Source organism: Camelus ferus, chromosome 13 (genome assembly GCF_009834535.1).
Source record: "Camelus ferus isolate YT-003-E chromosome 13, BCGSAC_Cfer_1.0, whole genome shotgun sequence".
Taxonomy (NCBI): Eukaryota; Metazoa; Chordata; class Mammalia; order Artiodactyla; family Camelidae; genus Camelus; species Camelus ferus.
Genome location: NC_045708.1, coordinates 48430003 through 48444400, shown reverse-complemented (window position 1 = coordinate 48444400; position 14398 = coordinate 48430003). Strand labels below are relative to the sequence as shown.

At 41.8% G+C, this 14398-nt stretch overlaps 1 protein-coding gene across 8 annotated transcripts in view; it reads right to left on the bottom strand.

Moving 5' to 3' along the window:
* Positions 1–14398, bottom strand: part of DNAJC6 (DnaJ heat shock protein family (Hsp40) member C6) — a 131766-nt gene that overhangs the window by 72166 nt on the left and 45202 nt on the right. For 2 of the 8 annotated variants that reach the window (XR_004325126.1, XM_032494493.1), the window contains exon 1: positions 10882–11098. The exons of 4 other annotated variants lie outside the window; for them this stretch is intronic. Coding sequence is in view for 2 of the 4 variants with exons in the window: in XM_032494493.1 (XP_032350384.1) it covers positions 10882–11083 (202 nt within the window). In the remaining 2 variants the exon portion in view is untranslated. Of the gene's footprint in view, positions 1–10447; positions 10541–10881; positions 11102–14398 lie in introns of those variants that run through there. 2 more of the 8 variants (XM_032494496.1, XM_014556355.2) reach the window with 2 other exon arrangements.

Genomic DNA, 14398 nt, shown 5'->3' with positions numbered 1-14398 from the left:
CTGCATTTTCTAAATTGTTTTTCCCTAAATATGTATTACCTAAGTAGTGAAAAGTAATTAGAACCCCTTTCCAAAAGCAAAAATAACTCATGGAAGTATCAACATGTAATGCCAGTTTTAAACAAACCATTATCACTATTTCTCACTTACGAGACTGCCCCAAATTAAGAAGTTCAACAGTACTCAGCTTTGACAAGGATGTGGGAAAACACGTAATCTCACACGCTGTTAGTAGAAATGTGAGTTAGTACAGGTTCTTAGAAAGCAATCTGGCGATATCTGTCCTAATGTGAAATGAATATGCGCTTTCTCCTAGCAATCCCATTTCTAAGACTTCACCCCACGGGTATACCACACATACAATACACAAAAATATATATTCAAAGACATCTACTGCCTATCAGTAGAGGAACTGGGGTGGTGGAATTCAAAGCAGTCATTAAGGAAATGAGGTACATCTCCAGGTATTAATGTAGAAAATTATCCTAAGACACAGTATTGAGTAAAAACCAAGCTATATAACAGCATGTAGAGAAGGCTGCCAGGATGTACAAGTCTCCATCACATATGGATGTGTGTACATGCATGTGTGGGTGCGCAGGAATCTGCACCTGTCCATGTGGTGGTGTACAAGTTTGCATATGCTTGCATATTCTGTAAACACACATAAAAAAATTAATGTTAATTATAGCTGGAGAGTAAGACTAAAAACTGGGAGAAATAAAATGCATCTTTATTTTCACTTTTATACCACTCTCTGACTTGTTTTAAATTTTCTTTCTCATAAACATGTATCCCTGCTTTAAAGAAAAAAACAGGGGCTTTTGTTTGGATTTGGTTTTGGTTTTTAAGAGACAAGAAGCCCAGATCTCACGCAAAGGCTTGAAAACAAAGCACCATATGAAATAGAACTATCTTCTGTTACAACTGCAAATGCTCACAAAACAAGACAGTGTGAAAGCCTGCCAGGCTGTGTGTGCCAGTGAGAGGCATAATGGAGACAGCTCTCTCCTGGCACATTGAGAGACAAAGCCAGCCTCCTGCCTTATGAGGAGATTTAATGGCTGGATTTTAAGGCCAATAATTAAAGAGAAATCTTGCTATACCTTTTTGAGGCAGCCTAAGCCAATTTCCCTAACAGCTAAAACCCCATGTTTCCTTTCCTATCCCTCCAGCTTGTCTCCCCCTAAAGTAGCTGACACAGCTTGGCCATCGGGTACCCGAGATCTCAGCCCTCCTTCTGTTCGATCCCTGTCACCCTCCAGTGTGTCAGAAGACTCGGGCCCTGCTGCTGGCTTGGCTGAGTGTCAGCTCACTGAACTTAGCTCTATCTCTAAAACGTTTTGTAAATGTCACCTACTCTGATGGGTAATTGTAAGTACTAAATATGACAGAGTATTAAAATAAATGTTGCCAACACTACAATGCTATGAAAATGTCATGTGAACTTGGGAGGGAAAAAAAAAGGCTGACCCTTGAACAGTATCGTCGCTGACCTCACCCGTGGTGTCTAAGTCCTGCCTACAATCAGAATACCTACGAAGCCACCTCAAATTCTTTCTCAACACAAGCAGCCAAGTGGTCTCAAAAACACAACTCAGACTTCACGTGTCACTCCCTCCTGGCGCTCTACATGCCCGTTACACCACTACTCCTTTCTGCAACGCTTTCTTCCTCTTCCAGGTCTTTGCGTTTGCTGTATGTAGTACTTGAAACCTCTGCCTCCAGCTCTTCTTCTTCTTTTTTCCCTGTTTGCTTCCGTTTCTTCAGGGGTCAACTCAAATGTTACCTCCTTAGAAAAGCATTCCTGATCACACTCTGGAAAAGAGGCCTCCACCACCCTGAGTTAATCTCTTCTCACTCTCGTCCCTCCAGGGCACCTAACACACCATATCATCCTTTATCTTTGCTTACTGGTGTGTGGTATGTCTTCTGCACTAATAGCGTACGCCCCTAAGTGCCGAGGTCTTAGCTGTCTCGTCCTCAACTGGATCCCTGTGCCTAGAACAGGGCCAGCAAACAGCAGGCAGTCCAGAGACACATGTGAAATGAGTACATGAAGAGATACTCACTGCTAAGTGGCTTCACCTACATTATCACAGTTCGCCTTGCCTGTGAAGCAGGGAGAGGCAGTGGGATTCCTCTCACTTGAATTGCCTGTCCAGGGTCACAGCTGGCAAATGACCGAACCAGAGTCTGGATCCGGGGTTTCTGACTTGTGACTCCCTAATACCCCGACGGCTCAACGGCATCCACAAAGTGAACTTGGAAAGGATGAAAACAGCAGTTTTTCAAGGCTTCCGCAACCCGGAAGGGGAAGAGAAAGATCTGCTTTCCCGCAGGGGTGAGGCAGGAGAGACGGGGAGCGGTAAGTGGGGAGCTCTCACCTTGCACTCCCTAGTTGCGAATTGGTAAGTAAGATTCTGTCTTTCATCTCAGTGAAACACAGCTGCCTCTGGGATGGAGGCTTATGAAACCTCTCCTCACCAAGTCACGGTGTGGAACACTTTACTAATCGAAACAGCAAGTGAAATTTTAGGTAGGTCAGATGAAATTACCCAACTGGAAAGTGACACCACTGTTCACACCTATTGGACCACCCACAGCAGGCTGGAATCTAAGTCACACACACATACACACACCCCCAAACGACAGTCATCCACACACCTTCCCACGGCACGAGGCTCCAAGTCTCCCAAACATGCTGACTCACTGTCTGGGGAGGAGGGAGGAGACCCGGACAGGAAAGGGGGAAAGAAAGAGAAGAAGGGAGCAGAAGAGTAGCAGGGGCAAAGGAGGAAAGGGGAAGGGTTGGGGGGGGGCAGGGAAGTTAAAGATGGAGGGAAAGGAGAAAGGGAAAGAAAGAAGAGACGACGGACGGAGGACTGCAGAAGAGGAGAGAGAAAGGAGAAATGAGGGCTGCTAGGACTTGTGCTGCAATGCTCAAATGACCTGATGCTGGGACAAGGCAGGCCTTGCAGATTCCTAGGGTCAGGGCTCTTTTCAGGCACTTGTCTGTTTCCATAGAGACCAAGAATTCCTGCTGCAGTGATCAGCTTCCAAGTTTCTCTGGTGCTTGAGCTTTCTCTTTCTGTGCCTCCATCACAGGCAAGGAACCGAGAGCCTAGAGCTCACCCAGTGAGAATGGTCATAAGCTCAGCCCTGGACTCAGCCCAGCACCATAGAGCTTCAGTTCTAGCATTTCCACTGATTACCTTCCTCCTCCTCCAGGCAAACACAGGTTCTGCTCCTGCCTCCTGCCTCCTGCCCCCTCCACAGCAGTCCCCTGGAGGTCTGCACAACCTAACGAGCAGCCCACCAAAGCTAAGAGCCTGGTGAAACCTAGTGACAAGCTGACAGCATATTTAGCCCTTCCTCGAGCATGCCCATGGTGCATTTGCAGCAGAGAAAACCAGTTGGTCATATTTTCCACTTCTGGCCAAGACCACAAGTACTACCTTCTCTCCTCCTGCCATCTAGGCTAGACATCTCTAGCTCTCCCCATGCCTCCCACCCCACATCCAGTCAGCTGTCAGTCTGTCCATTCTTCTGTGCGATGGTTTCAGGAGCAGCCTCTTCCTTCCAGTTGCACTGGCCCTGTCCTGAGCCTTAGTGATTTCTCAGGTCTTCAACTAAACTGATGTTCTCCCTGTCCACTGGGTGTATGCTCTCTCTTTCAGTACACCGGCTCCCTCCTTACTAAATCAGAAATTCCTGCAACCTAGGATTCAGGAAAATCTGATGCAGCCAGGACACAGGTGGGACCCACAGATGGCATCGATCCCTTACCCAGCAGCAAATTATCCCCAGGATTCACACATTACACTCTTCTCTCTGGAGCTGCAGGAGACTTTGTGAGCCCTGGGCACTTCTGCCTTTCTGTGCCCATTCCCTCATTTTAAAATAAAGTTTACTTTTTTTTTTTTTTACTGCATTGATATAAAGATGAACTCCTTACTGTTATATTCATTTATTTTATTCTGGTTGTTTAAAAGATACTGAAATTAAAACATTTTTTGTGGGCCTTAAAATTATTGTGGTCCCTACACACTATGCCTGTTGGGTAAGTTGGTCTTGGCTCCCACTCCCAAAGCTTCAGCGCCCTCCCACTGCCTACAGAATAAAGTCCAACCTCCCCAGCAGGCTCACCCTGATCTATCTTCCGGCACCACCCCCTAGAGCACTTCCCACCCACCTGGGCTCCAGCCTCCAGGTCTAGACGCAGGGCTCTCAACACACCACGCATAATGATGCCACTGTGCCTTAGCCCTCGGCCCCCCAAAATTTTCCTTTCCTTCTCCACCTACTGACTTCTGATTCAAACATCACTTTCCACTGTGACCTTCTCTAGTCTTCCTGCTTGAAACGATGGCTCCTTCTTCTGCACCCGCATCGCACCTTCCATGTCTCTTATTATACTCTTTATATGCCCAGTCCCAACATGCACTCCTTTCACAGCATAACGCTCCTAAAATCAGGAAGCGACTTACAGTGTATGCTAAACTTGCCAGCCTCCAGGTAGAGTACCAGCTGCAACATGCCAACAGTAATTTTCTGCACATGCAAACCCAGCACTGCACAGAAGGTACTGGGTGATCTGACTGCTTCCATGTTGGGGTTATCTGCATTGTTAACACAACAAGAGCTGGATTTTAATTTCTATCCCCAGGACCTATTAAAAGTATGGTTTGAAGCATTATTGATATAAGAAGATATTTTGGATGTAGACTCTAGCCTGTGACATGTCAGGTAAAGCAATCAAAGGTAGTAGAAACTGCCAGGTCTCTTAGCACATGTCATGAAATTTCCTACTTCCTTGAACTGGGAAGGACTAATTCTCAGACACTGAGCTGCTCTGTCAAAAGCTTCCAAGTAGATTCCAAGAGAAATTTTTCATATACAATAACTGTAATCTAGTTTTTTTCCCCTGAGTCACAAGTTTTGCCAACAAGGAAATGCACAATCTACACTGCAGGATTCTTCAATCCACCTCAAAAATATAGATTCTTTCCAAAAGGAGTTCAAGATGGTGAGTACAGGTTATAAAAAGCAGTAAGTCACCATAAAGCTGTATGTAACTGCATGTGGCCAAGGGAGATACAAAAAAAATGTTTAACACTAAACCTGAAGAGAGCTAAGATTCAAACCTTGTGATGCTGAAGAAGAAACACACAGATCTACAGGGGAAAGTTACCTATTGTTAATTTATTTTTTTAATTGTATGTATTTGCATTTCTTTTTTTTTTCTGCTGGAAAAGTTACCTTGATGAATCACACAATAGATTGCATGTTTTAGTCAAGAAATCACAGTCTTTTGGTAAACTAATTATTTCTACATTAGAAAATCTCAAGAGTCTGGGACTATGTATTAATCATCCTTCTCCCCCCTCTCATGTCCTTGCATATGAAAAATGCTCATTATTGAATTGGTCTAGCTTCTTGCCAACAGTTTCATTTCTTTCAAGTCTGGCCTCATTTCTGTGAAAATCTAGCTGTATGCTTATTTTTAGGTTTGGATGGGCATATTTCATTATAAATGCCCTTTTTAAAAATTCAAAATCCGTTCATGCTTTCATTCATTCAAAGAGTATTTATCAGGCTCCTAATAAATGCCAAGCAGTGACAAGAATACAAAGGTGAAAAAGACACAGGCTTTCTCTGAACTTTACTTACTGTCTGGAGGGAGAGACTGGACAGGCAACATATCACAACTCAGCGTGATGAGAGCTATGACAGGGACATACAGGCTGCTGGAGCAGCACGGAGAATGGCCATATGCAGCCTAGATAGGGTTTAAGAATATCAAAGCCAAATCCTGAAGAATGAGCAGGAGATAACCCAGAAAAGTGGACGTCTAGATGGCTATGGGGTAAGCTGGCCTAAGCTGAGGGGCAGTGTATGCAGAAGCATAGAGATGGAGGTGGGAGGCAGGGTTCCTACCAGGAGAGGAAGGACAAGAAGTTTGATGGGGCTGGCTTGCAGAGGTGCCACCATGGGCTTCTGATGTTCAGTTAAGAATATTTTGGACTTTACTCTGAGAGCAGTGGGAACTCATTTTCAGATATTGTTCCATAAATTTATGAAGCTGCACCAATCATACTGTTTTCTCAGTGTCATAGCAGGATTTAATAAGCCTTATTCAATACTACTTTTACTCTGTCGCCTTCATTTCCAGCATTTTAAAATTCTTTATGTTATATTTAAGTCAAGAGGAGACATTTGTCTGGTTTCAGGAGATTCAACGTGAAAAACAACCACACTCATTTCCACTCCCTCAGGCACTCTTGTGTCGTCTTGCCTCAGAAAAAAAAAAAAACCTGATAGAAACGTTCACTACTAAATTCCTCACTTGCAGTCCTTTAGGCATTTCTCCATGGCACTTTACTCAATATAGAATGAACAGAGCCTGTGTAACCTCAGGCAACTCACTTAACTTCTTTGTGCCTCAGTTTATTCAACTATAAGAGGAAAGTAACTATCACCTACCTTAAAGCATTCTTATGAGGGCTAAATAAGATACCACATGTACAATGCTTAGCATGATGCCTGGATTGTAGTCATTAAATTGTAGCTATTTTTATCATTAAGCATCATTAAATAATGTATGTACATGTTTACAACTTTGAATCTGTATTTTATTACAATTTTAATCTCATATATACACATATATATACAATATATATTTGTTTACACAAACGTTCAATAGGGATTATCTCTGAGGCAAGGGCCTAAAGAATCAGGGAGGGGGAAAGGTACATTTTTACCTTTTTCATTTTATTCCTTTCTGAAAACTTTTATTCTCTTTTAACTAAGAGCATGGAAAACTTTAATAATAAAAATCAATGAAAAAAAACCTTGTTACATAAAGTAAATTTTAAAAGTTATTCTCAAAGCTAAGGATAATTATATGGAAATCAACTTACACAGGGGGGAAAAGAGGTAAAGAACCAGGTTTGATTAGCCTAGAAAAGAAGAGAACTGGGCTAAGACAAGAAACAGTACCTGTCCTCAAATTTTATAAGGGCTGCCATGTGGAAGGGGATTGGGTTTATTTTGTACCGAGAGGGTAGAAACGCTGATTTTTGCATAAATAAAAGGAAGAACCCTGTACCAATGAGAGCAGTCTGCCTTTCAGAAGGCAGAGAAAACACCCTCACAGAAAGTGTACCTCAGGAATATATTGCCATCTTGAAGAGACTGGGTTCAAGGGAGCCCCCTTCTAAGTCTATGAAACAGGGCAGTCTCCAAGTATTTGAAATTTGACACAGCTGCATCCTTAAACGGTTATCCAGAAACATTCAAACATTAGTCACAACTAAGTAAGTTAGATGAATCAACTTTGTCTTCAACCTTCAAGACCCTGAAATGGGCAGGTTTTCCTAAAGTAAGTAATATTAATACATATATGCTGATAATATTTCAATGAATTAAAAAGTTATCCAAATAAATATTGCATAATGTTAAAGCCAGATGCAAAACGAGGATGCTGTGTTTAAACACTACCCCAAACAGTATTTGTTAAAGATAATTTTTGTTTCCAGTCAGAGTCATACTAAGCTGGAAAGCATTTTTGCATTCTTCATTATCCTTAAACTTTTAAATTCCATTAAATCTGGGAACATACTTTAATTGGACTACTGTTTTATGGCTTATCATTATGAACTTGGTAAGTAAAGTCTAATGTTAGAACGCTTTAGTGACTCAAGATTAGGCGTTCCACTTTTGTGGAGTCTACTTTCCATGGAAGGTGAAATGCACACAAGAGAAATACGGAGTTTCTGAGCTAATGAATTGGGATAGCTGCAAGGCCATTTGGAATATGAGAGGATGACCTTTGAATGCCAGTCTTCTACAGAATAATTTGAATGAAGAGAAGGTGAGCCAGGATAGGCAGGGAGCTCTGCAAGACACATCCAGCAAGGGGGCTGCTCTGGAATCTACCACTTGAGAGTCTGTTAACTTAGAAAGCCATTACTCTTCCTAAACATCTGTCACTCTTTCATCTAAGAACAGAGGGGGAAATCAAAGCTTATCATATTGTTTCCATTTCAACAATGATATTATGCCTACGTAGAAAGAGAGCTCTGTTCATTGGAGAAAACCTTAGACCTCAGAGTCAGAAAACTCAATCTGGCTGTCACTAACTTGCTATGTTACCTTGAACAAGTTTCCTGCCATCTGTAAGAATAAGTTTCCTGATCTCATAAACTGGAAGGGCACAGACAGCAAAGTGAAGAAAACCTGCTAATGTATTATCATGTTGTTTCAAGGCTCAAACTCAAGCTATGGTTAAGAACAACTATTATGAGTCTCCTTTTGTAAAACGAGAACAGGCTTAAAACATTTCTAGGTTTTTGCAGCTAGTAACAATTGTGCAGAGGTTTGATCCTATGTCTCCAGACACAGACACATGCTGCTTACCCTATCTAATAGAATTCTGGGGAAATCAAATAAGATAAATATTCAAATGTTCTACCTATTATAAATAACTATACAAGTGTAAGGTATTGTTAAGACTAAGCTTTAAATTCTCTAAGGGACCTTGGCATATTTTTTCCATTCTTAAACATTTCTGTTAGAGCAAAAGCCACATGAACCACCTATCCTATCTGGCATGTCACAGTACAATCAGTTGAACAAAAAGGCAGATTATTGCTGGTTTAGAAGTGATCCATGAGTTCAATTATATATCTTAAACAAATGAATATATTTACAGTGCACAAGGCCATTCTGAAAATCTTAGAAGAAAGAACTAATTAGACAAGACATATATGGTTGCACTAGTAAATGAAACCCACTACAAGAAAGTCCACTCTCAAGGCCCAATCCGTCATCCAAACAGATTCTCCTGAAATTCCTGCTGAAACAAAGCCACAATATTCTCCTAGCCTAAAGGGGGTGCCTGGTGATCTCTGCAACCTCTTCATATAATGCTAGTTTGACCAAATTGAAAAATCAATTCCTAGCAATAGCACTTTAGAGATAACAGTATTCTTAACACAAATGCTTTTCCCTTACAACAATTTACCAAGGCAATTCATTCTTTTTCTCTAAACCTACTGGAAAAGCCTGACTTCATAGAGAGAGAAAAAAAAAAAAACCCTCAAAAATCCAGGACTTAGCATAAGCTGCTCTGTGTTCAAGTCACTGCCTCTATTGTATGATGGCCCCCTAGAGGTCAGAAGTGTCTCATTTACTATTATATTTCTTATAGTGCTTAGCACAGTGCCTGGCATATAACTAGACTCAAGAAATATCTGTTGAATTTATTCTAGACTGTAACATATGTTTTAAAAAAACAAATTTCAATTTTTAAAATGAAAATTTCTATGAAAAATGAAAACATAAAATTTCATATTTCATTTCCCTGAAGTGGGGCTCTGCTACACTCATTTAGAAATGTTTATTTTCATTTTATTTATTTGTTTATACACACACTATGTTCCAAAAAAGGATTATAGTGATATCATTTAGAGTACATCAATTTTTTTTAAGATTTAAAGGAGATCACATCCAAACAAAAGATGGTTTGTACTTTGATATACCACACATTTGCAAAAACATAAATCAAATAACCATAAATCAAACACCAATACCAAAGCCCTTGAAACCATTAGCCCCTTGGGGATAATTTTAGCTTTAATTTTAAATGAGTCTGAGAAAACATCCCCCCAATACCTCACTTAATTTCAGTAAGAGCTTTTATGGATAAATTTAGTTTTCAGCCTGGACACAGGAACATCTGTGAACAATATTTCATTCCACTCATGGGATGAGGAAAATAGAAAGTGGTAGCCCGGGAAGAGCCACTACACAATTAAAAGAAATAAGCATTTGTTTGCAAAGTGCAAGAATAAAATTGAGTTTGGTTTCATTACTGTCCAAACAACTCAACACAAATCTTTCCTCTGAAGTTCTCAGTTCCAGTATTAAAGTTACCAATACAGAACAAATCACTGAGCACATCAATTATAAATTATCTTTATGTGAACAGTTCTCCTATCCTGGTTCCTTGAAATGGTAAGCAAACAGTGATAATAACATTCCTGGTCCAACAGGGATATATTAAATAACTATTTTGCTACAGAAATCACTAAAAGAGCACTTGCAAGAGAAAATCCAACTTGCTAAAATGATTTCTAAAAGACGGTTGCAAGCCCAGATTCAAAGTTTAAAGGCATTTCCATTTTCCTTACATGAAGAGGTTTATGAAATATTAATACACTCAGTGCAAAAGTGTAAGGATAAACAAGATCAAAGCCAACAACAGATGAAATAAATTTCATTGTGCAAATTATAAGAGCTGTGTAAAAGAGCTCTAGATTCCAGGTAAAATTTGCTCAAGAAAGGTAACAGCATTAACCCTAGCAGGTAGTAGAAAAGAGGCAGAGCTTTGCAGAATTGCAAACACCATCAGCATTACGAAAATAATAATTGGAATAAATACCGTCAGCAGGCTGCAAAAACAATCAACGCACTTGGTCCTTCACCTCTCTCCGTCATCCAGCTGGGTAGTGAAAGCAGCTGCCTCTCCCCTCCTCCCTTTCCTAGCCGTTCCTCGTGCCACCCCCTCCCCTATCCCGTCCACCCCTCCCCACCCCTTACCCCTCCTCTCCCCGCCCCCAGCTGGTGTATTCAGCAGCGTAGAGAGATTAAGAGGCGCTCGCTACGGTCACTGGGCCTCCAGAGTAATCTAACCGTTTCTTAGCTCCCTAGACTAGAGAAATTAGAGACGCGACACCCTGGTGGCATTAGATGCCTTCGCTTTCATCCTATCCCCTCCCAGGCCGGGGCTGGGGTGGGAGCCTCGAGCTAGTGGACTGGGCCGCAACTGGAGGGCCCGGCGGAGTTCAGCGGGGCTCTGCCCGCCCGCTGCGCTACCTGAGCTGTCCATGGTGCTGACGCGGTTCTGAGGCTGCCGGGCGGGACTCCGCGCCGCCGCCGCCGCCGCCCCGGCGTTCACTCTCTGCTTGCCGCCTCCCCCGCCGCTCCCCGCACTTAGGTCCCCATTACTGTCCACCAGCTGCAAGGATTCATAACCATCGTTGCTGGTCTTTTTCCGGTAGCTTCCGAGGAGGCTCATGGGCAAGCCCAGAGGAGAGGGGAAAAAATCAACCTGAGGAGATGACGGGGGAGGTGGAAGGTGGAAAGGGCTAAAGGAGGAATTTTTTCTTATATTAAAAAAAAAAAAAAATCAAGTGCCCCACATGACGCAAAGAGGAGGGAAAGAAGGGGCGGCTACCGGAGAGGAGCTTTGCGGGGCGCGGCGAAGCCACCGCCCTGGGCAGAGCGCGGCTCTGGGCGCCAGGCGCGAGGAAGGGAGGGAGGAAGGGAAGGAGGACGCGGGCGGGCGGGTGCGCGCGTCCTCGGTGCAGACGCGGTGGAGTCGCCGGCCCTGCCAAGCTCCGGACACCGGGCCAGCCACCCTCTGGCTGGGGAGTGCCCGGAAGCAATCCTATAGGTGTCGCCGCGTCGCCCCACCGCGCAGCAGGGCAGCTCCAAGCGCCACTGGCCCACGGGGAGGGAAGGAAAAAGGGAGTAAGGGAGGAGAGATTCTGGAGGAGGGGGGCTGAAGGTGGAAAATGGGGCGGGGTGGGAGGGGGAGGGCCCTACTACGACTAGGATAGAGGGTGTTTTCGCGCACGTGAGGTAAAGAAAGGGACTGGGTGTCTCTGCCTATTATGCTTTGGGGACGAGAGGGTCTCTTGGTAAGATCCAGACACGCCCATTTTGTATAACTTAGCCTATATTTGCTGGAAGATTCGGCCAGTCAAAGCCACTCCGACAGTTGCCTTCCTGGAGGACTGACTTGTAACTCAGTTGAACAGAAAAAGAACGCATGTTGTGCCAGGCTAAATGTATGCCAGGACAGAAAAAAATAAAAAATAAAAAACAGCAGTATTGTGCACATTTCCCAGAATGGGGAAGATCCCTAAATGAGATATCAAAGACCTGACTATTCTAACACTAGGAGGCAGTTATGGTCCATTCCACTCAGTGAGTAGATATGACTAGTAACTATTTGTTGAACGAAAAAATCGGCTGGGGGGCATGGGGAGCAAGGCTGAATCAGGTGCAGTTTCAGTTCTGGTATCATTTACCTTGGTACCTGGAGAAAGGTCTATACCACTCAGCTGGCTTGAAGGGATGGTTGAGAAGCAAGCTGGTCTATTCTAGTCTCTAGCCTCTCCCCCTTTTTTTCTTTCATAATTCTGGGCAAAGAGAGCAGTCACTAATTAATCAAAGAAGAATTTATCACAAAGTTAATGAACCTTAAGGGTCAGGGCCCTTTTTTGGAGAAGCCCCTTTCAAGGCTGTGCACCTAATTTTATATTCCTGATTTTGTATTCTTATTCTTAAAGAGGACCCCAACACTGCATAAGTTTTAAGCCTTTGAAATCTGGATATAACTCTATTAAGTCTCAGAATGCAATTACCAAATGTTCATTTTCACCTGAAATAATAAGACTGCAGAAGTATCTCTCATTCTCATCATTTCAGGTGAAGACCAGGTGAAAATTTTGTTTAAAAAATGATCTTTTTTTCCCTATTAGGATTTGGAAGGACTAAGTAAGGTGCTTTTCAAGTCATCTGACAGAGTTTTATCTCCAAAACAAGAAGAAATAAGTGCATGTATGTAAAATTTGCTTAAATCCGTACACAAAGCTAAATCTGCCATCTCACCTTTCATGACTCGCTATTATTTTGATATCTTCAAGGATGCAAAATCAAACTATAGCATCTAAGAGGCTTCAGTCTAAATAATTTGGGACCCTAAGAGTTTCCTGGAAGCTCTACCTCTACATAGGTCTACATAAAATAAATTAATTGGATTGAGAGTCATTTTCCTGTTCAAGGATCACCCAAATGTGAACTCGTACAGGAAGGGGATAAATCAGTAGAGGTCAAGAGTGCTTGCTGTCTTCTAGATCCCTCCAATCCCTCTGGGAAGAGGTAAATTATCTGACCAGTTGCTTTCCTAACTGCATTATCTGATGAATGTGTTGTCTCCCAAATCACAAATCACAGTTAATGCTCATTTACAAGGTCAAACAACGAGTAATGGCAGTTAAAACTGTAATAAAATTTAAACACAAATGTTATACTTTCAATGTTCCAAATCTGTCGGTTTGAGCTATTTTAGACACCTGACTAACACTATGTAAATTCTAACAAATAAATCTTTTCCAATAACATTTTAAATAATCTTTTTCTATACCTTTCTTCTCCTTTAATTTATTACTGACCCACTGGAAAGAAAATACCTAGATCTATCAAGTGCCTTGACAAATTCTGGGTTCATACTCATTGGATCAAGAGAATTTAGAAAAGACCATCTCTGAAAAGTGAAAATTATTATTTTCAAAAAAAGCACTCTCCGTTATTTTTGCTCAACTGTTTTCAGAGTTGCAGTCATATTGCTCTAAGAAATTATAGATTAAACATACGCCTTTGTATTTTAGGGTATCTATTTCCCCAGTTTGCAAATTTAAAAAGAAAAAACCATGAGTGGGCTACACGAACCATTTTACTTTTTATCTTTACACTTAATTTAACATAAATACAATCAATTAAAAAATTATTTATAACCTGACAAAATTAGGGATATAAAGAACATAATAAGGCAGGAAAATTAGTTTACAACAGTCTAAAAACTAGTTTGGGGCTTAAATTGGAATATACACCAATTTCAACACTAAAATTTTTACTATCCTAAAGATCAAATTCATATTTGACCTTTCATGTATCCATGAAGATCTCACTTCTATACCCCATAGAGCATAATAAAAGTATCATCATTATACAGTTGAAGTAAGAATTAGATCAGTACCTAAAACATACAGTAAGTACTTAACAAACATTCTCTATTATTACTATTATTAGTCTGGCACAGCTCTATCCTCAGTGCTGACAGTCCGACTTCCTCCCATGGGAGGAGCTCAGTAAAGGCTAAGTATTACTTTCTCTAGGACTTTACTAATGGAAATTTGTCTGTGTGGTTCAAGAACTTAAATTTAAGAAAGAGGGGTGGCACTGGTAAAATCCAAGGTGAACATTTAGAGTCAAACTCTGTTTTTCCAAGATCAAGTTTGCTCCATAATTTATTTTATTTCAAGAATATCACATTACATATGGGGCAGAGCCAAAAGATTAAATGCCCTGTTTGGGAAAGAGTTCTTTTCCCTTGCCCTTTCTACTGCTGACTTCAGTCACTTTTAATAACTTGATGAAGATTACCCACACTAAGGAATATTTGAGAGCCACACTCTATTCCTCCCCAACCCTTCCACCCTCTAAAAGCCCTCCTGTTGTAGCAGGTGTCACACAACTTTTGTGGTGGTGGTAGAAGATGAATATACGCCACAACGTAACTGGGATTAGGCTCTGTGCTGTTTGG